The 21,905-nt window shown below is 43.8% G+C and overlaps 1 protein-coding gene across 4 annotated transcripts in view; it reads left to right on the top strand.

The window, feature by feature from the left end:
- dock6 (dedicator of cytokinesis 6) overlaps nucleotides 1-21,642 on the top strand; it is a 36,221-nt gene extending 14,579 nt beyond the window's left edge. For 2 of the 4 annotated variants that reach the window (XM_070980956.1, XM_070980954.1), the window contains exons 7-49: nucleotides 322-407; nucleotides 508-574; nucleotides 806-955; nucleotides 1,143-1,223; nucleotides 3,499-3,655; nucleotides 3,814-3,944; nucleotides 4,242-4,335; nucleotides 4,448-4,610; nucleotides 7,279-7,396; nucleotides 8,351-8,421; nucleotides 8,532-8,670; nucleotides 8,789-8,890; nucleotides 8,996-9,082; nucleotides 9,450-9,681; nucleotides 10,184-10,348; nucleotides 10,467-10,639; nucleotides 11,358-11,459; nucleotides 12,431-12,526; nucleotides 12,634-12,774; nucleotides 13,005-13,118; nucleotides 13,222-13,392; nucleotides 13,484-13,623; nucleotides 13,711-13,880; nucleotides 14,005-14,156; nucleotides 14,440-14,622; nucleotides 14,832-14,958; nucleotides 15,067-15,151; nucleotides 15,337-15,433; nucleotides 15,531-15,665; nucleotides 16,009-16,161; nucleotides 16,306-16,464; nucleotides 16,547-16,647; nucleotides 16,732-16,924; nucleotides 17,103-17,246; nucleotides 17,388-17,519; nucleotides 17,646-17,660; nucleotides 18,256-18,381; nucleotides 18,470-18,559; nucleotides 18,637-18,873; nucleotides 18,969-19,112; nucleotides 19,290-19,396; nucleotides 19,492-19,665; nucleotides 20,244-21,642. In XM_070980956.1, the coding sequence (XP_070837057.1) occupies nucleotides 322-407; nucleotides 508-574; nucleotides 806-955; nucleotides 1,143-1,223; nucleotides 3,499-3,655; nucleotides 3,814-3,944; nucleotides 4,242-4,335; nucleotides 4,448-4,610; nucleotides 7,279-7,396; nucleotides 8,351-8,421; nucleotides 8,532-8,670; nucleotides 8,789-8,890; nucleotides 8,996-9,082; nucleotides 9,450-9,681; nucleotides 10,184-10,348; nucleotides 10,467-10,639; nucleotides 11,358-11,459; nucleotides 12,431-12,526; nucleotides 12,634-12,774; nucleotides 13,005-13,118; nucleotides 13,222-13,392; nucleotides 13,484-13,623; nucleotides 13,711-13,880; nucleotides 14,005-14,156; nucleotides 14,440-14,622; nucleotides 14,832-14,958; nucleotides 15,067-15,151; nucleotides 15,337-15,433; nucleotides 15,531-15,665; nucleotides 16,009-16,161; nucleotides 16,306-16,464; nucleotides 16,547-16,647; nucleotides 16,732-16,924; nucleotides 17,103-17,246; nucleotides 17,388-17,519; nucleotides 17,646-17,660; nucleotides 18,256-18,381; nucleotides 18,470-18,559; nucleotides 18,637-18,873; nucleotides 18,969-19,112; nucleotides 19,290-19,396; nucleotides 19,492-19,665; nucleotides 20,244-20,286 (5,547 nt within the window). In that variant the 3' untranslated portion in view covers nucleotides 20,287-21,642. Of the gene's footprint in view, nucleotides 1-321; nucleotides 408-507; nucleotides 575-805; nucleotides 956-1,142; nucleotides 1,224-3,498; nucleotides 3,656-3,813; nucleotides 3,945-4,241; nucleotides 4,336-4,447; nucleotides 4,611-7,278; nucleotides 7,397-8,350; nucleotides 8,422-8,531; nucleotides 8,671-8,788; nucleotides 8,891-8,995; nucleotides 9,083-9,449; nucleotides 9,682-10,183; nucleotides 10,349-10,466; nucleotides 10,640-11,357; nucleotides 11,460-11,904; nucleotides 11,992-12,430; nucleotides 12,527-12,633; nucleotides 12,775-13,004; nucleotides 13,119-13,221; nucleotides 13,393-13,483; nucleotides 13,624-13,710; nucleotides 13,881-14,004; nucleotides 14,157-14,439; nucleotides 14,623-14,831; nucleotides 14,959-15,066; nucleotides 15,152-15,336; nucleotides 15,434-15,530; nucleotides 15,666-16,008; nucleotides 16,162-16,305; nucleotides 16,465-16,546; nucleotides 16,648-16,731; nucleotides 16,925-17,102; nucleotides 17,247-17,387; nucleotides 17,520-17,645; nucleotides 17,661-18,255; nucleotides 18,382-18,469; nucleotides 18,560-18,636; nucleotides 18,874-18,968; nucleotides 19,113-19,289; nucleotides 19,397-19,491; nucleotides 19,666-20,243 lie in introns of all 4 variants that reach the window. The other 2 variants (XM_070980957.1, XM_070980955.1) reach the window with 2 other exon arrangements.
- The last annotated feature ends 263 nt before the right edge of the window (nucleotides 21,643-21,905 follow it).

Here is a 21,905-nt window from a genome sequence, read left to right on the forward strand (position 1 = left end):
AGAGAAAATCTAAAGAAAATGGATTAACAGCCACTAAGCTAGATTCCAACTTCCAGCATTCGGTTAGAAATGTTTGTAATTTGTTCAGCTCAGAGTAACATTATTGGATGTTCCCAGAAAGGGAATGTCCACAACATCTGCAAACCCAGCCACTGTGAGAGAGCTGTTTGCTTTTCTTTCCTCTGTGTTCTCCTTTTCTCACTCCATCCTTCTTTCATATATCTGTGTACACACTGTCGCTTTCTCGGCTCCTGCGTTGCCATGACATCTGTGTAAATGTTATGCTGGTGTGTGCGTGTGTCTTTGTTGTCTGTGTGGCAGGATGAAGCAGTGGAGAGATGCTCTGCCATTGAAGTGCCCAAGGAACACTGTGGCCAGAGGATCATGGTCAAGTGCCTGTCTTTGAAGTGAGTAACATTTGGAACATAGCAGCTGACATTTATATCTTCACGCTCTGATTCATTCTTCTGATCTGCGTTTTGCAAATATCCTTTGTATGTTTTTCAGGTTTGAAATAGAAATCGAGCCGATATTTGGAACGCTTGCCCTGTATGACATCAAAGAAAAGAAAAAGGTCAGGTTTTTTCCTCGAGTAGATGACTTTAACTCGGTAAAACCACTTACGTAATGCTGAGCTCGTGCTTAGCTAATTGAATTTCCCAAGTCTCGAAAAGGTCTAAGTGCTCTTGCGGTTTAGATCACTGAGACAAAACTGAATTAAAGTCCCTCGATGTGCATTTCCATTATCATCTTTCCTTCCCTGCCCCCCGCTGTTTCCCGCTTATCTCGATCTTCCCTCCAACAGATCTCTGAAAACTTCTACTTCGACCTGAACTCGGATCAGATGAAAGGGCTGCTTAAGTCCCACACTCCTCACACAGCCATTTCCACAATGGCCCGTTCAGCAATTTTCTCCATCACGTACCCTTCCGCCGATATCTTCTTGGTCATTAAGGTACTGAAAGAACCCAGTTTTACACAGATGACTGACTTACATTTAATGATATAAAATAATTATTTCTTATTGGCTCATACATAAGTTCACGTGCCCTTTTTTTTTAGCATTTTAACTGCTACTAAAATTTAATTTCAATACGAAATGTAAATAAAGCTAACGTGTTAATGATGTGAATGTATTTCAGCTTGAGAAAGTCCTTCAACAAGGAGACATTGGAGAGTGCTGTGAACCCTACATGGTCATGAAAGAGTCAGATTCCTCCAAGGTAAATGAGCCAAAAATGTGTTTTGAACTGCAATGCTCAGACCCGGCAGCCAGAGTGCTAGTTGACTGCAGGGTTGCCACAGGTCTGGAAAGTGCTTGAAAGTGCTTGGATTAAAAAATAATAATTATCAAGACCATGAAAGTGCTTGTGTTTGCTGAGCAGTAAAGCGGTCCTTAAAAGTGCTTGGATGTGGCTTCTGAGTTTGAGCCTTGTGTGCTAAAATTCACCCCTGGTACCATTTTTATCCATGTGGAGCACAGGGCCGAGCTTGATACACGTTCTTCCTATCCGTCACTGTCTGTAGAGGCTGCAAGCACACAGCAATTTGCTGTGTCATTAGCTTTCGCACTGTCTCGTAGGTGTTCCTGCCTCAAATATGTGGCTGGTCGCCTACGCAGCCCACACGGTTAGCCCCCTCCAGCTATCTAGAGAAAATAATGAATGTGTGTGCTCTTTGTTGAAGTGATTAATTATGCTGTGTGTTCATGTGCTCACCACAAAATTACAGGCTTAGTTTAGAATCACGTCAGATAATGCTGCGCAGCTTACAGCTCATGCTCTTTCTTTTGATATTAGCTAGCTTGCTATGTTTTGACTAGAGAAATAACTTTATACTTCTACGTTTTTGACACACAAGAACACGGCATTTGTGTTCAGCAACATGTCAGAAATGTAAAAACACAAAAGCAGTCTCTGTCTCTGTCAACTGCTTGACTCTTTAACAAAAAAAACCTCACTGTTACACTGTGTATTGTACTCAGCGTATTTTTGTCTCTGCATCGAGGTTAGGTCTAAAGTGCACACACCTCTCGCTCCCTCCCACCGTCAACAATAACGGGAGCGCTTTTTTTTTTTTAACCCTACTTTGACCACTGTCACATGCCTTGCAGATACCGTGTCAATGACCCTAGACCACAGTGCTCTATACCAGGGGCATTGTATAGACTTCAGCACCGGGCCTGTCTCAGGTCTGAGTGGTATCCCCTGAAAACCGTTTTTTTTTTTTTTGTTTGTTTTGTTTTTTTGATTTTCTTTTGATGCAAGAAGTTAGTTTAGTTCTTCATTGAAGAGACAATATGGATGGGTGAGTGTGAAGGCCATGTTCAAAAATGAATGAAAAGTCAAATAGCAACATAGTGTCTTCACAATTTGTGATAGGTACAACTGAGTTGCACATACTGATTTAATGAAGAAATGGCCGCTAATGTTCAGAGTTTTTATGTCTTTTTTGTTACATTTTATATAATGGCCTTATAATAAAATCACATTTTTCATCACACGAAATGTTTTGCAACATAACAAACGCTTGACAAAGTGACACTGGCTGTTAGCGGCTGTTCAGTTTAGCTCTAACTATTTTTGTGTGGGGCCTAAAATGGTTTCTATTTGTAGGAGCCATGAAGGCAAGGTAAAGGTTTATGATTATGCTCTTGGTTTGTTTTGGTATTTTTTTGTGATTGGTGGCAGTGATTTGTGGAATCTGGGTCACGGGAATATGGGCGGTGTCACTTAGTTGATTTAAGCACCTGTTCACCTGAGTTCACAAGGGTAGAGGTTTGAGTGGGTCGCCATATTTTTTGTTGACCGCATGCATGCACGTAAAGTCCGTTGATCGCTGTTTCTTTAAGTTTGTATGCACTGTTTAAGTTGATTGCTTTTTTTATTAAATCACGTTTTTCTAAGTTATTCCTGTCTCGGCGGATCTTTGGCAAAGCGCGTCAGACAACTAGACTAGGCCCATATCTCATCCTCTAAGCGACATCCTGGTTCCTGAGGAATGAGACATTGCCTGATTAGCATAGTACGGTGGCAAAGACATCTGGACTTTGGATGCACCTAGTCCAAGTACAAGTCCAGTTGTCTTTGGAAACTGGTACCACGATTTAGATCTATATTAACCCTGATGGAATAAAAGCATTTTTTCCCTTTATTCCTGGGTGGGCCTGATCTTACATTTCTACTGCCATTGAATTAAGGTAAACCAGTCAAGTCTTTTTGTAGTGCTGTGCTTTGTTAAACTGGCATATGTGAATTGTTGGCCCTTAAGTTTGAAATACTTCGTCCTTGAAAAGTGCTTGGAAAGCCCTTGAAATGTAACATTACAAAAGAGTGGCAGCCCCAGTATCATCGAGTCACAACTGTTACTCAATTCTGTCTAGATAGCTGCAATATTTACCGTCCTCTTTGGCAGGTCAACTCTGTTGGCAGCTATATTTGAATCCTTTCATTGTCTTTGATTGCTTTCATCACATCTTGTCCACTCATCCTGCCTCAGCACAAGGAGAAGCTGGAGAAGCTGCGTCTGCAGGCAGAGCAGTCATGTAGTCGTCTTGGCCGTTTTCGTATGCCTTTTGCCTGGACGGCCATTCACCTTCTCAACATCGTCAGCAGTGTGGGAGGTCTGGATCGGTCGGACCCTGACTCTGACTCTGGTACTGCTGACTTCAAACGTGTCCTTAATTTTATACAGTGTTTCATATGCATGCACACAGAGCATTATTAACTCTTAAACAATTTACTGTGCGAAAAGTAACATTAAGTACAGTCATGCACATGCCTTTCTAATACTATCTGATTTTCTTCCTTGCAGAGCGAAAAGGTCATGGGACATGGAATGAGAGAAAGAAAAAGGGCTTTGAGCGGATGAGTATTGGCGATGACATGTGTAACTTTGCCACTTTCCGTCCAGCAACGTTGACCGTCACCAACTTCTTCAAACAGGTCAGACTCCGTCTAATGCTAATGCATATGACTCATCAGTGCTTAATGTTGTTACAGTTATATTGACTGTCATGTGGCCAAATTACTAATCGTTTTACTAATAAAGCAAGTATCACTGTAAATGACCAAAGCCAAACCAACTATTACAAATCATTTCTTTTGACTTGCATCACATGTCACTGAAGAGACAAAAGAAATGACACAAGTAATCAAACTGCTTTGGCCATTATTCTGGCATGACAAATGATTTTATGTAATGTCAATACAAAGTCTGCTGTTCTGTTTGTGTCCATGAAGGAGGGGGACAGACTGAGTGATGAGGACCTCTACAAGTACCTGGCAGATATGCGCAGACCGTCCTCTGTCCTGCGACGCCTGAGGCCTGTCACCGGTAAGCACGATATGCTCACAGTCAAAATGTTCATGTGAAATTGTCTGAAGTCATGTGTAAAAGTTTATGGACAATTTGTGATCATGTTGTGCATCCATGACTTGTCCCTCAGCCCAGTTGAAGATTGACATCTCTCCAGCTCCGGACTCGCCTCATTACTGTCTGTCACCGGAGCTGCTTCATGTGAAACCTTACCCCGACCCACGTGTTCGCCCAACCAAAGAGGTGCTGGAGTTCCCTGCTCGCTATGTGTACACGCCACACACCACGTATAGGTGAGTGTTCACGTATCGCACACACTAACACTAACACTAGTAGAACAAATATACATCCACCCTGTCGCTGCATGCATAGCTTATTGTGTTTGTTTGGATATGGATTTTCTTTCTGCCTTAACTCCAGTTTGTAGTTTTCAGCCAAGAGGACAGCAGGTTCTGAATTTCAAACAGTTTTTTTTATGTTTGTACTTACAAATAAGACAAGATACTGCTTGGTGAAACAAAAACTGTAATAATTTAACAACTTTATTTGAGTGGTTATTTTTAAAAACAAAGTCTACAAAGCACTTCAAAGTCAAGAGAAACACAAGATGCCAAAAAAAAAAAAAACAGTTACATGAAAAATGGATAAGAGCTACAAAAGCACGGACACAATCACAGTACTAACAAAAAAAGAAAGTATTCTCTGGCCACACAGTAGATCTGTAGTCCACATGGCAGGGTTGGAGGGGAGTGCAGTGACAGTGAGGTGGGATATGGATGGACTTGTCGCATTAAGAGCCCGTAGACAGGGAGACATCAGGGGTGATCTTTAATGAACTATGTCATAGCTTCACTCTGGAGGAAGGAAGTTAAAACGGTAAAATACAGTAAATCAATGAAATCACAATTTCTGAAAATCAGATGTTTTGAACAGGTGACTCACCATCTTCTGCAGCTTGGAGATGTGATCACTCTGACTGTCAATGTTCTCTTTTTGATACTGGATCAAATGCCGTAAACCTCTCAGGATATCGGACTGCTCCTCTGCTCTCGCCTAAAAAATAGAACATATTTACTGTGTGTCAGTGAATCAGTGACTGGTAGTCAGATATGTTAAGCTGCTGGGTGCCTGTTGTTTCTTCCATCTGTAAGTAGTTACCTGCAGCTCTTTGATGTTGGGGGGTACAGAGTTGTCGAGACGCATCTCCAGCCTCTTCACCTTTGTCTTCAGCTCCATCTCTTCCTCCTCAATGCTTGCCAGCCAGTCTTTCGTCATCTTGGTCTGAGCCTGTTGCTCGGATGTCTGGGCCTGTCAAAAGAGCATCTGCCGGCATTATCCTCTTCCCCCAACAACCGTCCCAGCGCAGCTGGCAGCTGCAATTACAACAGTGTAAAATGCAGTAATTTCTAATGACACGCTCACTCTCTTAACTTGGATAAAAGAGCTAGATTGATCCATAAACATCAGGAGAATAATTTAGAAATGATATTGTGATTATGGCTCATACGAAAGACACAGAGTGAGGTGCCCAAACATGAACAGTTACACAAGGGTTCATGTAGATATAGTATAGGTATTGTTGTCTTTAACATTTTTGGAAATCAAAGTGCTGCTTTGTTATGTCTAACCAGGAATAATCTGATGGAGATTTTAGATTATCGATGTGCTTCCTCTGGCTTCCTCTGCTCCTGCGTGTTGTGTCTTGTAGATCTGCAGTTTGAGTGTAATTCTCAGTGTTTATCTTTCCTGTAATAACACAACCACCACGTGTGTTTTCTTACCTGTAGCAACTGTATCACCTCTCTCATCTGTTTCTCCACCTCTGCAGCCTGCGCAGTCTCCCTCCCCAGCTTTTGGAGAGTCCCCTCATGACTCTTCAAAGTCTGGCTGATTTTTGCCATCTTTGCCTCTGTGGTCTCATAAACATAGTTAACAGATTCGCTCAGCTGTATGACACCAAACATGAGCACGTTGACTTCTTCGTGTGGCGCAGCCTTGTCCATCTTGCCGGTCTTCCTGGCTGGAGTTGCGTGGACTGCTCTTAAACCCCCAGCCAAACAAAGCAGACACAGGCCCCAGATCATCTTCATAATACCAGTCGCTTACAAACTCACTGTAGTCCAGTTGTCTGTTTCACTCAGTTGTTCAGAAGTTTGTGGTTTCCTTTCCAGAAAATCAGCCAGTTAAAGGGAAAGTTTGTTTGGCGTAAAATCTCTTGCCTGTGACAGCCGTGGAGAGGTTAGCATCATCAGAGCATCCAGTGTTTGATGAATTTGAAGGGCGATCAGTGCGCCTTATATTGGATGTGTACATGCAATACCGTGGTAAAACATTAGCTCAGCTGGTTCGATCGCAGGTCTTGTCCGTGGCCTTAGCCTCAGTGACCTCGCCCTGATGTTTAACCCCAAACATACTAATTTTGTCATGTAGGTCGCAAACACATGCGACACACATAACAATGCATGTAGGACTGATGTATCGCAATCTGTGCAGTAAATCTTATTTAATATTCTTTCAAAGATTTGTGATTTTGCGGTGTGTCATTGCCTCTTTAAAACAAATAAAATCAGCTGTTTCAAACTATGAACAGATGTTACCTCTAATGTTTGTCTTGGATGGGGGTTAAGGTGACTTTCACCATGCAAATCCAACACCGTGTCACACTCTTCCCATGTGGACACACGAAACCCTTTATCTTTTTCTTTTCTGAGAATCAGGATATGTTTTTGTAGGCTGGTTGTAGGTGTGATATTGTTGAAAAATGTGACAAGTTGGAATCAGGGTGTGAAACTGCCATCCTATGATTAGTATAGTATGACTCTTATCGTCTATGTACAGTTAACCAACAAGCAATGTTTCTTTAACTCCTACATGGTTTTGCACTTTTATTTTTACTTATTTAATCTGTCCTTGTCATCTTTCTGTCTCTCTCATTCACTGCCTTGCTTCATCTTGTCTTAGGAACTTGCTCTACGTTTACCCGCAAAGTCTGAACTTCAGCAGTCGTCAGGGCTCAGTGAGGAACATTGCTGTGAAGGTTCAGTTCATGGCGGGAGAGGACCCCAGTCAAGCTTTGCCGGTGAGTCACAGTCGAGGATAATCAAGTGACGTGATTGTGGTGCTCTCAGGGAAATGAAATTCAAGTCAACAGCTTGAGGCAGTGGAACACTATATGATGTCTTCTCAGGAGAATGAACTTCTTCAAAGAGGCATATTTTTGAGCACAGAGAAGGAAAGTTTAGTGACATTTGGTGTTATATATTGTTAGTTGTATAAGTCTGATTTGTTTATTGAATATCAAATAGGTGATGCAGTGTTTAAACTGAAATTTACCTTTGGCGTATCAAACACTCCCCACCTGTGTGCTTGGAAGGCTAAAATTTACAGTGTGCTCATTTACTGATAACACGACTGCAGTCAGACAGTATTGGCAAGTGAAGGCAGAATAATTTTTCCTGACACAGCATTAACTGCACTGCTTGGTTGTTGCAGTTCTTTTCACAGCTACCTCTCAAGTCTACAGGTCTGCAATACTCAACATGTATACATCTATTTATAATACCCCATGCAAACTGTTATTATATCAGTGTTTGCAAACTATCTTTAAAGGTGCAAAAGTATGTAGAATTATTAACAGAATATGAAGAAATAACAGAGATATCTCCTGAAGTTAGCATCCTGCCCAGCTAGCCCTGGCCTGTCCTGTCTCATAATACCACTTTGTGACTCAAAGTCTATTAATATAACCTCGGAGGCTTGTGTTTGGTTGCAGTCCGGCCGTGTTCACTGAGAGGCTGCTGAGTACAGCTCTGTTGTTCATAGTGTAAACACCAGCATCTTAGCCAGGAGGAGCTCTTTAATGTTTGAAAAAGGTTTTCAGCTCAAACCAGATACAAACAAAATGAGCAAAGCGTCATATATGGACCGGATAATATATTGATTTGATTGTGGTGAAGATGATTGTACCAAAATAGTTCTTCCTATTGCTCATTGGTCATGAAACTGCTATATTTACACCCTGCTATTTGACCAGGTCATCTTTGGAAAGTCGAGTTGTGCTGAGTTCATGAGTGATGCGTACACTGCTGTCATCTACCATAACAAGTAAGTCTCAATCACCTGTTAACCCTCACTGTCGACCTTCCACTGGAGCCTGTCCAACGCTTCCTGTTTCACAGTGTCTTCCTTAAATGTTGTTTTTAACTCTTGCTCAGGTCTCCTGAGTTCTATGAGGAGATGAAGATGAAGATTCCCGCCAATCTGACAGACAACCACCATCTGCTGTTCACCTTCTACCACATCAGCTGCCAGCCCAAACAGAACACTCCTCTGGAGAGCCCTGTGGGCTACACTGTGAGCTCACTCCTTCAGCTGGTCCACATTTAATACTCCCACCCAGAAGCTCTCGTGTTTGATAATTCTCTCTGTTGTCTTGCCATCGGTGAGAGCATGTCTGTCTTTCTGCCTGCAGTGGATCCCTCTGATGCAGCATGGCCGACTGCGCACCGGCTCCTTTAGTTTGCCTGTCTCTGTGGAAAAGCCCCCACCTAGCTATTCTGTACTCACCCCCGACGTGAGTGTGTTTAAAGAGATTGTGTGAATATCAGTTTGCCTGCCATTACCTGCTCCTTTGTGACGTGACTGAGTGTTAAATGAGTTGCATGTCGCTCTGTTGAAGGTTCAGCTCCCAGGCATGAAGTGGGTGGATAATCACAAAGGAGTGTTCAGTGTTGAAGTGTCGGCGGCCTCCTCGGTTCACACTCAGGTACACAAATATGCTTTTAATACTAAACGCCCTATTGGATGTAGGTTAGTGTTACTGCAGAAGGTTCTGAAATTGTAATTAATTATTCCTAATAACATCCATATTTTTCATCTGTTGTTAATTTAAATGGCCTTTGTTTTTCTCTGAAAATAAAATAAAAACTAACTGGAACATATTACCGGCAGTTAGGATGCCAACAACTCAGATTTAGCTTTTTCCACCAAATAATTGCATATGTCCTCAAACTTGCTTTAAAATTCATTTTGGATTCTCAGCAAAATCAAAAACTCTGATTGCAAAATTGCTGCCTAATTAAAATGCACCTGGTTCAAGTTCTATTTAATTTTTATTCTCTTGGCAACTCAAGGACCCCTACCTGGATAAGTTCTTCACTCTAGTGTATGTTCTGGAGGAGTACTCCTTCCCCTTCCGCCTGAAGGACGTCATCATCACTGAAGCAAACATGGAGGGCGAGCTGAAGGCCAGCATGGCCGCACTGAGAGGGGCCCTGCTGGATACCTGCGTCAGGTTCCTGCACCAACTGCTCAACAAGCTCATTCAGCTCATCGTGTTCCCACCAGTCATTTCAGGCCAAATTGGTAAGTGAGTGAAGGACAGCTGTTTTACATCAGTGCTACTTTTGGAGATTTGAAGTGCACTTCCAGGAACAAGTTGGAGTAGATAATGCAGTGGTCCTCTAACTTTTTCTGTCATGCTCCCCTTCAGAGGCTGAAAAAGTCACGCCTCCCACTCCACAACTTATCAATCATTAACAACGAGAGGGGATACAACAAAAACATGGCAGCAGCTGTTTGAGAACCACTGAGATAATGTGATGATGATTGATAATTACTGTTCTTCGTCATTTGGGCAACAAAACAGTTTCATTTACAGGCATGCTACTGTACAGCCACATTCTTATTATTTGCACCTTCAGTGACACATAAGACAGGACATCAGATATGCTACCTGTTAAGATAGACGCATAGAATTGCGTTAATGTCCATATTAAGGACAAGTATTTGTGAAGCAATAAAATTATTTTCCAGCCATAGTTGTAAGTTCTATCTCTTGCTGCTCTTACTCTTAATTAATCTACAGTAAACCTCGGCCGGACCGCCTTCGAAGCCATGGCTTTATTGGTCAACCAGATCCACAAGAACCTGGAGGGAAACCAGGACCAACATGGCCGCAACAACCTGCTGTCCTCCTACATTCACTACTGCTTCCGACTGCCAACTGCCGAACCTGCAGTGCCCCCGACAGGTGAGTCATCAGTCTGTATCTGAGAAGCAGAGCCTTTCACTGGGCCGCTTACGGTCATTTGATCGGGCACGCGGCCGCTGACTTGCCAACATCTCCCATGTGACGTCTCCATGAGTAGCTGGCTCGCAGTCGTACGAGATGCCCATGCAGTTCGCCACCTTATCGAGAGCAACGACCCGCCCAACCAGCCTGCATCTGTCCCGCTCCAAAAGCATCAGCAACTCCAACCCGGACCTGGCCAGCACGCCGGTCTCTCCGGACGAAGAGGTGCAGAGGATCATAGGGAGCAAGGTGAGTTGTGCCTGTCTTTTGAAATTTGTTACTGTTGGTAGAGCTATACATCTGGGTATGTGTAGAAGTTTTTGAAAGTCATGAAAGTAGTTTAATACTTAATATTCAGTTTTTAAAATTATGCATTTTCTTGGTCTTCTTCCTGTCAGGTTTTGTTAGAAATCTGCATCATGTATTGGCTCTAACTTTGTTCTCACAGGAATTTCTTGTTTCATTTTCACATTTATTCCATTTGCTAATTGTCTCATATTTTATTTTGTCAAGCATTGTTAAATAATGAATCCTTATTTTGTTATGCTCCATTTCTAGTCCCCAGCAGATAAAAAACTGTCACATTCCGACTTTCTGTTCATCTAATATCTGGCGCTTATTTTGTTGTGATGATAGTGTCTCAACTACGCACAGCAGATTCGATAAGCTCAACTCTGTGCCAGCAGATAATGATGTTGCTTTTGACAACAATGCAATTATGCTTTCTGCCTGTGTCCCTTGTGTTTCATACGGTACCTCCAGCCCTTCCTTTGTCCCCCCCCTTATGCTTTCTTTGCTGAGTCACGCTTCACTTTTCCACACTCCTCGTCCTTCACGTTCGTTTCTTCCCAGAGTTATCCTTCTAATAATCTCTTGTGCGGTGATTACCTTCCCTTTACTCACTGTGCCCTTGCCTCTTGCCACACTGTGTGTTTGTGTTTTGTGTGTCTCTGGTGGCTTATGGCAGGGCATTGACCGCTCCCACTCCTGGGTAAACTCTGCTTATGCCCCTGGGGGCTCCAGATCTGTGCTACGCCGGAACCCCAACTCCAGCTGTGAGCTCAAGCAGGTGCCAAATCCCTCCTCCTCCTCCTCCTCCTCCTCCTCCTCCTCCTCCTCCTCCTCCTCCTCCTCACTAGCCCTTCCTCACCACCTCCATCCTGAACCATCTCTGACCAACTCTTGTGGGTCATTCGCTCCCTCATCTCTCAGGGATTATATCCATATCTGCTTCTCTCGCACTCTCAATCTGCCATGTCCCACCTGTCACACCTTTTCATCCACAACTACACCTTGTCCGTCTTTCACAATTCATCCTGTCACCGTTGCGTAACAGACGTATCCTGTCATATCTGTTGCGAGTCAAAATCTCTGCCTGCTGCTCGTCAGATATCTTAACCGGTCTTGCACTCATCATAGAAAGTTGTCTGGCCACCCATCCATTTCCATGCACCCATTTTCACATCACCTTATCCTCATCTCTGTGTGTTCACCTCACCGTCACTCCACGTCAGGCAACCGACCGCAGCTGCAATCGCATGTCTGCCTTCCTGGACAGCGTGGCCTTGTTTTCAGTTCCCACAAGGCAGATTACCAAGAAGGTAAAACTGACACCTACTGTAACAAAATGCAAAAGGGCCATTCTTTAGATCAAACTAACACATTTTGATGTCTTAACATTCATCGCCTTCCAGCATCATTAACATTCATCACCGTTCATGACATTTTAACGTTTTTTTCTGTGAGTTGGTGTGAAAATTTGCTGACGCACTGACATTTAATAGTGTCTGGGTTTGTCTGAAGATTTCATGAGGTACTAATTAATCTATTAAATTATTGTTTAATGTCACTATTGAACCTAAATCATCACTTTTATTTAATTAAAATCATTTAAATTTTTTTTGTTTTACCTGAATTATGGACTAAATAAGTAACAATTGCACACTTGCAAACAAACACTTTATTCCTAAAAGCTCATCTAGTTTCCAAAATGGTTTCCTCACGTGAGCTAAAATTTGCTCTGTGTTGGTTGTCATGTAGCTGCTCCATGAGGAGCTGGCATTGCAGTGGGTGGTCAGCACCAGCACAGTGAGGGAGGCCGCGCTGCAGCAGGCCTGGTTTTTCTTCCAGCTCATGGTGAGTATGCCTTTGTGCGTTTATACTGATTCTATTAATTATCAAGCACATGTTCAACATTTTCATCAAATGACTACTTTTTTTCTTTTTTGCCTCCTCTCCTCTAGACAAAGAGCATGGCACATCACTTGTTCCTCACCTCGAAATTGGACACTCCTCGACGCCAGCGTTTCCCAGACCGCTTTGTGGACGACATCGCTGCGCTTGTCTGTGCCATCAGTGCAGACGTTGCCGGTCGATACCACAAGGTACACAGACCATAAAGCCATACTACGCTGCAGATTATATCAACATTGCGTGTTTATATAATTGGTTAATGTTTAATGGCCTTGGTGCCGTCAAAGATTATTGGCTAACATTTTTTGTCATAGTTTTGTTAATGAAGTGAACACCACTGCTACGTAATGATACATACTCCCTTTGTTTGCTCATTGCCTTCCCCTCTCTCTCCTCATGAATGTCGCCCTCTCTCTCTCAGGATGTGGAGCTTGTGGAGAGGTTAAATAGCAGTCTGGCCTTCTTCCTGAATGACCTGCTGTCTCTCATGGACCGGGGCTTTGTGTTCAACCTCATCCGCTCTTATTACAAACAGGTCTCTATTGCTCCCCTCCCCTCCTCACGCTTTAAGTCCCACTGCTCCCACGCACATTTTAAAACTGCTTTTTCTCTCTCAAACCATCTTGCGTGTTAAACAGATTGCCAACAAGCTTCACACGGCGCAGAACCCCAGCTCTCTGAACGCCTTGAGGATGGACTTCACTCGTATTGTCTGCAGCCACGAGCACTACGTCACCCTCAACCTGCCGTGCTCCACTCTCAGCCCTCCATCATCGCCCTCTCCCTCCACCTCCTCCACCACCTCACAGGTACTGGAGCAGGCTGGGAAATACAGTATAACTGAGTTTAAGTGCTCAAATATTAGTTTCATAATCTAATCCCTCTTTGTTGTATCCACAGAGTTCAGCGTTTTCCAGTATGGTTCAAGACCAGGGTGTGGCCACCATGTTTGAACTCTCCGTCCCTTTTCGCCAGCAGCACTTCCTGTCTGGCCTGCTGCTTACTGAGCTCTCTCTCATCCTTGATCCTGATGGAGAAGGGTAGGCTCCAAAAGTTGGAATACAAGAATCAAGATCAACAGACTAAGAAACACAACAAATGTACTGATACATGTGTTTTACCCGCAGAGTTTTCTTCCTGCATAAAAAGGCCATTAGTGCTGTTCACTCCCTGCTGTGCAGCCATGATGCAGACCCCCGCTACACTGACCCTCAAGTCAGAGCCCACATCGCTCAGCTCTACCTGCCCCTCATCCCCATCGTCCTGGAGACATTGCATCAGCTCCACGACTTCTCTGGTCAGCATACGCAGCCCGCTCATATTGTCAAAGCTGTCCCTCTCAAACACATGTATTTCGTTCTCAGAATGGTTTTATCTCCAGTAGCATTGCACTTGAGAGTGATTTTCTTATTTCTTCGTAGACTCCTCGCCCGCTCGGGTCCGCCATGCCTCAGCCCACGCCGACGACTCTGACCCAGACGGCGGCAACACTATCAGTCAGTCTGTTGCCATGGCAATTGCCGGCTCCCCTTTGCCGCATGCCAAAGCCAACCCTTTTGCACTGCCGACAGTGGTGAGTGATAGCAGCAGGGGTCAGGCTGTTCCCCCGGGCCCTACAGACTGACAGGTCACAGATCTGCCTCTGTGTGGGAGGCTGCTGCTTCAGTTTGACAGACGAGCACGCTGCCCTTTCCGTAACTCTACACACATTTCCATGTTTTTTTCTAAGTACAACTGCTCCTCTCAGCCTGTAGGTGGCTCTCTGTCATTTCCCTTTTTAACTCACTGTAAACAGCCATTTTGTACTGAAGCAGATTAGAAGACTGCCACTGAGTCTCTGTGCTTGTCTTCACCAGGCCGGGCGCCAGTCCAGCTCTCTGTCTGCCGAGTGCAGCAGGACTCTGCTGGTGTGTTTCCTGTGGGTGCTGAAGAATGCCGATGCAGCCCTCCTGGAGCGCTGGGTGTCTGATTTGTCTGTACTGCAAATCAACCGCCTGCTGGATCTGCTGCATCTCTGTGTCTCTTGCTTTGAATACAAGGTACAATAAGCAGGTGCTGTCACTACTATGACAGCCATTCATCAGTCATAAACCCATTAGGAGCTTAATTTGGACATGCCAGGGCTGCAGGGCATCATTTCATTTATGTCATTAGTTGTATGTATCAAACATAGATGTTATGGACGAGATACCTTTACTTTGTACACTCTTAAATCAATATTTTAGCTCCCTCTCACTTCTTTTCTTAGGGGAAGAAGGCTCTGGAGAGGATCAACAGCCTAACGTTCAAAAAGTCTCAGGACATGAAGGCCCGGCTAGAGGAGGCCATACTTGGCACCATTGGGGCTCGTCAGGAGATGGTTCGCCGCCACAGAGGTAAGTGGCCTGAGAGCACAGTAGCGCGTGTGTGCATCAGTAGCTGTTCTTGTTTGAGGTCTTAATAAGTTTTTGTTTATGGAAACTGTAATTTGTTTACTCTTCCAGAAAGGAGTCCCTACGGCAGCCAGGAGAACGTGAGGTGGAGGAAGAACGTCACTCACTGGAGACAAAATGCAGACCGAGTCGACAAGTATGTTCTTTACATCAAGTGCATGAATGCAAGCTAAAGGCAGTCTCACCAGATGTGTGCACATAGTACAGAAAAGTGATTTCTGTGTTCAAATTCACAACATGAACGTGGTATAAAATACTGTCTTGTCATCTTTATTGTGGTTAAATGTGATGCTGATGCTTGTGAAATAACACCTCTTACAGGTCTAAAGCTGAGATGGAGCAGGAGTCTGTGGTGGATGGAAACTTGGCCACTGAGGCCTCTCTAATTGTACTGGACACACTTGAGATTATAGTCAAGGTAAAGCTGTGCAGGAAAAACAGCATAGCAGATGTGATGCCTCACACAGTATTTGTGCATTTTATGTAGAATTACTTCCTGTATTTTCTCATGTCAGACTGTGGTGGCATCAGAGCTAAAGGAAAGCGTTCTGGGTGGAGTGCTGAGAGTGCTCCTCCACAGCATGGCAGGCAACCAGAGCGCCCTCTTCCTGCAGCACTGCTTCACTACACAGAGGGCTCTGGTCTTCAAGGTACTTGCGTGAAATGTCTCTATTCTAGTTACAGTAATAAATATAGTAATGTGACATTAATTCAGCTTGGTATATTATCACAGTAACTCAATGCATGTACCTTCTCTGTTTATTTGTGTCACTGTTTCACACATTGACCCACTGATTCATTTTAATACTTTTTAGGGGAAACAAACAACAAAATAGCTGAATATGTATATTTACTCATTCTCTATTCTGCATCAGTTTTTTTTTTAGAATTGTACAAAGAACTTGAACTTTACAGAAATAAATAGTGAATCACTCTTAATACCTCTGTGTTCAGGAGTAAAGAAAGTGAGCAAGCATGTTTGTGTGTGTGTAGTTCCCAGAGATGCTGTTTGAAGAGGACACAGAGCTTTGTGCAGACCTGTGCCTGCGCCTCCTGCGTCACTGCAGCAGTAGTGTCAGTTCTGTCAGAAGTCACGCCTCCGCCTCTCTTTACCTGCTCATGAGGCAGAACTTTGAGATTGGAAATGTAAGTCTACACACTGTCTTTGTGTAGTAGATCATTAGTATTTTTATGTGTTTGTTCTGACCAGGCACAAAATGGATCTACGTAACATGTGCAGGATGTTTTAGGAATCGATATTAACGTGTCCTGACTTTCCCCTCGGACCAGAACTTTGCACGAGTAAAGATGCAGGTCACCATGTCCCTGTCATCACTGGTGGGAACATCACAAAACTTCAACGAGGAGCATCTTCGTCGCTCACTCAAGACCATCCTGACGTACGCTGAAGAGGACCTGGAGCTGCGCGACACGCCCTTCCCAGAGCAGGCATGTAACGCTGTCTGTGCAGAGTCCCATCTGGAGCTGTTGGAATAGCTAAAACTGAGGTGCTTTACTTTTGAAACTTCAGGTCCAGGATCTGGTGTTCAACCTGCACATGATTCTTACTGACACTGTCAAGATGAAAGAGCACCAGCAGGACCCAGAGATGCTCATTGACCTCATGTATAGGTACTGTGATGCACATAAATAAGTGTCACAACTAAATTCTCTGATATTTTTAGTTTTATTCATTTTCTTATTTTTTCCCCTCAGGATTGCAAAGGGCTACCAGAACTCCCCTGATCTGCGCCTGACGTGGCTTCAGAACATGGCAGGAAAACACTGTGAGCGCGGGAACCATGCTGAAGCTGCCCACTGTCTGGTCCACAGCGCGGCGCTGGTGGCAGAATACCTCAACATGCTGGAAGATTGCCGCTACCTGCCAATTGGTTGTGTCACGTTCCAGGTCAGTGCGTGCTGTTTAATTTGGTGACTCACTCTGTTTACAAACAATACATATGCGCAACAGAATGAGGTAGGAGGTTGTGCCGAAACCAGAGCACCAAGACTAAAGCCCACGGTTGTCGAAAGAGCAAATATTAGGATTTTTTATGTTTGCTCTGACTCGTCTGTTCTTCCCTCAGAATATTTCATCCAACGTACTGGAGGAGTCAGCTGTATCCGATGACGTCCTGTCTCCGGAGGAGGAGGGGATTTGTGCTGGGAAGTACTTCAGCGAGTCTGGCCTGGTGGGCCTCCTGGAGCAAGCAGCTGCCTCCTTTAATATGGTACGACTCACATTCTCCAACCACATGGTTACAGACTGCATGTTAGCAGAGCGCAAGGTTACGGCATTACCACGGCTGAAGGAGTGTTATGTGATCGGTTGGAATGTGTAAAATTGGCTTTCCGTTGTGCTGTAACTCCAGGCTGCCATGTACGAAGCCATAAATGAAGTGTACAAGATTCTGCTGCCCATCCATGAAGCCAACAGAGACTTCAAAAAGCTGGCTACTGTCCATGGGAAGCTGCAGGATGCCTTCAACAAAGTCTACAACCAAGTGAGTTGGCAGTTTGATCCTGAAATCACCAGCAATTAACTGGGCTGTTAGCGCTAATGAGAGAATGGGCTTTGTCCTGGATTCCTCCTCCTGATATGTGTCTTTTCTTCTTCTCAACTTTTGCAGAGTTCAGGATGGGAGGTAACAAGTTCATTTGTTATATTGTGTATGTCATATTTAATGTCAAATTAAATCAGAAATCCCTTTTATTTTGCAGTGACAATGTTTTCTTTCTTCCTCATTGCTTGTTCTTGTCTCCCCTCCTGTGTGAATGGCATGCTGCTGGTGAGTAAAACAAAACTTGCTTTCACACTCTGACACAGTTCAGTTGAACCACTGTTACAAAATAGTTTCCATTCCAGCCTAAATATATATTTTTCCTTTTGTCCTTCATTGCTAAATATGCTGTCATCTTTACACAGTAACAAGAGCCTTTTCATCCTCGTAGCCTTGATGTGTAGCTCTTTTAAGAATAAAAGAAAGAAAATGTGCAATGTCTGGAAAAAACAAGCAAATCAGATTTTTAATTCTGGGAAGTGATACACTTGCAGCCTTACCACATCAAAACTGTCTATTTTCTGCTGTTTAGCAATTTAAACTATCTGAGGCAACTAGAAAAGCCAGTGTGTATTGTTTTGTTAAAAATGTGCCTCATAACCGCCACGTCAGCTGATTTTAATTCACTCAACCTCCAGACTAAACCATCTCATTTTTTCATCCCGTCTGCAGCATTTAGAGACTGTTTGGGACCTACTTCCGGGTGGGTTTCTATGGCTGCCGCTTTGGAGACCTGGATGAACAAGAGTTTGTCTACAAAGAGCCATCAATCACCAAATTAGCTGAGATCTCCCACAGACTTGAGGCACGTTAGCTAGCCATGATACTAATAAAGGTGTCATTAGTGATTTATGGGCAACATTTTTCTAAAGATGAATCTCTTTGGTGCACAGGAGTTCTACTCAGAGAGGTTTGGTGATGATGTGGTTGAAATTATCAAGGACTCCAACCCAGTGGACAAAAACAAACTGGATCCCAACAAGGTAACATGACGTACTGCATGTGACTAATAATATACCAGTACAGATATTGTACAGATGACTGCTTGTGCTCATTTCAGGCCTACCTCCAGATCACCTATGTTGAGCCATTCTTTGACACTTACGAGCTAAAGGAACGAATCACCTACTTTGACAAGAACTACAACCTGCGTACCTTCATGTACTGTACTCCCTTCACTCTGGACGGCCGAGCCCACGGCGACCTGAACGAGCAGTACAAACGCAAAACCATCCTTACAACATCTCACGCCTTTCCTTACATCAAGACTCGCATCAACGTTATCCACAAGGAGGAGGTGGGTGTCTGTCCTGGAAGGATGTTTGGTCAGTCGTACAAATGGAGTGCGTGGGGATGAAAGGTCAGTTATTTCCCTTGTCTCTGGTTCTTCAGATCATTCTTGTCCCCATGGAGGTGGCCATTGAGGACATGCAGAAGAAGACTCAGGAGCTCGCCTTCGCCACAAACCAAGATCCTGCAGACTCCAAGATGCTGCAGATGGTGCTGCAGGGCTGTGTGGGCACCACTGTCAACCAGGTGCCTATTTAGATACTTGCAGCTGATGATGTATAACTGTAATGCATTTAAAAGGTCTAAAGCCCACATCCCCCTGGAATATTAATCCCATCCTAATGTGGTTGAAAGTCTGGGTCAGTGTTTTAAGTAGCGGCAGACATTCCTTAGCATATGTGTAACAGTTTCTCCCCCTCACAGGGCCCCCTTGAGGTGGCGCAGGTCTTTCTCTCCGACATTCCTGATGACCCAAAGCTGTTTCGCCATCACAACAAACTGCGCCTCTGCTTTAAAGACTTCACTAAGAGGTGATGACACACTCCACGACCCTCACGCAGACTGCTGCGCAACTAATAAAAACAAATCCAAACTCCCCTTGTTGTCTCGGCTCTTCTTCGTGCAGGTGTGAGGACGCCCTGAGGAAGAATAAAGCCCTGATTGGACCAGATCAGAAGGAGTACCACAGAGAGCTGGAGAGGAACTACAATAAACTGAAAGAAGCTCTGGGTCCTCTCATCAACCGCAAGATCCCCCAGCTATACAGAACCCTGCCAGCTCAGACTACGCAAACACAACGGTAACTTGAGACATTAAACACACACACACGCCTACACACAGAAACACACAAAATGAGCCCATGCTGCTTCTCCAATACCATCAAACCAACAGAGGAGCAACATAAAACCGAATGTTATCATGCTCCAGGTCATAGGCTCGTGCATTCTGTGTGTGTCAGCAGTGAATGGAAGCACACCAACAATCCAGTCACATTATGGGTTTGACATTAATTCCTAAAAGGAAGGTACAGTTCAGTATGGTGGCCTGTTTGACTATGGAAACTATCACCATATGTTTTATTGTTTTCATCTGCTTTTGGCGTCCGCACTGTGTTTGCATGTGAGGCTCTGAGGACTGCTGGTGCATAATGAGAAACAGAGCTACAGTCACAGCACCTGCCAGAGCCACGCTTCAACACTGACGACAGATATGTATTTTAGAAGTGGTTGTTTGTCCCAGCCCTCTTAAACTAAATGTAAATAGATTTACATACATACACTCATTACACCTCAGTTGATTTTCGGATACCATTTTCAGCTAAATAAAGCCAAACACTTGAAGTGAAACGTTCACTGTCGTCTTGCTTTTCTCTCGCAGGAACTCCTTCAGTAGGTCCAGTCTCCGCAGAGTCGACTGTTGAGGCACAGCAAACTGGATGACAGCACAGAAAAACAAGCTTTAGAAATTAACCTCATCCCGTCTGGTCCCCCTCCCCCCTATGTGTTGAACACCAACTGTCACAAGCACACACACCGTCCGCTTCCTTGTCTAGCTCGTTGTTTTACCCACCCACCCCCCTGGCCACCCAGTCATGCCATAATCCCTACCACCACCACCACCACCACCACCACCACTCCTACATACACGCAAACACAGACACTTGTCACCCTGCTGCACCATCTCCCCCCATCCCCGCACTCACACCTCGGCAGGAGAAAACCTGTGTTTATACTGGAAGGTTATCTGCGCTGTAAAGGCTCTGACATGTCACTGTTTTAAAGCAAGTAGCCTCCTCTCACTAATCTCTCTGAGCTTGATCTGGTTTTAACGTAACTTTTCACAGGACGAGAGCTGCCAAACATATTTTGCATCCAAATGGTTTGGGGGGTTTATTCATGTGTGTATCTGTTTTCCTTCTGCCTCTAGTGTTTGCTTTTGAAGAGGCTGTAGTTTGTCTGTCTTGTGTCATGGCCTTATTTAATTTGTAAGAGATTTTCTCCAAACTATGCCTGGAAGTAATCACTGCCAGTCTCGGTTATTAAATAGTCCCAGGGAGTTTTCTTTTGTTATCAACCGACCAAATAACTGACATTCCTTCTTCCTCAAGTTGTCACATTTATCTGTCCATCTCTTGTTATAAAAGAACTCATTATAGAGCGGAGGTGGGATCATTTCGCCCAAGCTCAGGCCTCTCTCCCAGTTTGAGTCCGGCTGGAATGAACTGTAGTTGCTGTTAAAAGAAGGAAATGGATTATTGTAAGTGGGAGGAGGCAGTATGGGATTTTAAATGTGTGTGTGTGTGTGTTTTTTTTTTTTTAAACTGTGAAATTCTCTTGTAATGCACTGCGGTCACATCAGATGTTTATCACAGAGGCACTGCCCTCGACCAGGCCATCTCCCTCACCCACACAAATATGCTCAAACTGTGACATTTACGATCACCCTGCAGTACAGTTTCATAACTGAATGCATTTTGCCTGTGTGGTGTAAGGGATGTCCTCTTTTGACTGTTTTTGAACTGATGTCAAAAAGCACTCCAAATGTCTTGTATGGGTCTAACACTCTGTTTATGCGTTCACTGTAGCTATTCTCAACTACTGTATGTCTTATATTGCACTATTGTAAACAAACTGCAGCACATTAACACTGTAACTACTAAAATATCTGAGCTTTTGTTCATTTGCAAGGCTGGAAACTGTTTTTTTACCAATTAGACAAACTTTTTTTTAATTTATTTACACTGTTTTTACTGCCTTCTATTAAATTTTTCTTCCTATACCTTTGGTCAGCTTGTGTTTATGGGGCCACAGAGCTAGTGGAGACTAGTGGAGCAGAGTTTTCACAGTGTCATAACGTTGGCTTGTTTAGTGTCTAATGTTAAAGAAGCTACTGCACTATTAAGGCAGGGTCAAAAGTGTCTGAATGATTCTTTATTGTATATTTGAAGGAACACACAGAACAAAGCAAAAACAAAAAGAATACGAGCAATCCAATTTAATAATATGGTTAGCATCACCCAGAAAGAAGTACAAAAATAAT

The sequence above is a fragment of the Chaetodon trifascialis genome, chromosome 15, assembly GCF_039877785.1.
Source record: "Chaetodon trifascialis isolate fChaTrf1 chromosome 15, fChaTrf1.hap1, whole genome shotgun sequence".
Taxonomy (NCBI): Eukaryota; Metazoa; Chordata; class Actinopteri; order Chaetodontiformes; family Chaetodontidae; genus Chaetodon; species Chaetodon trifascialis.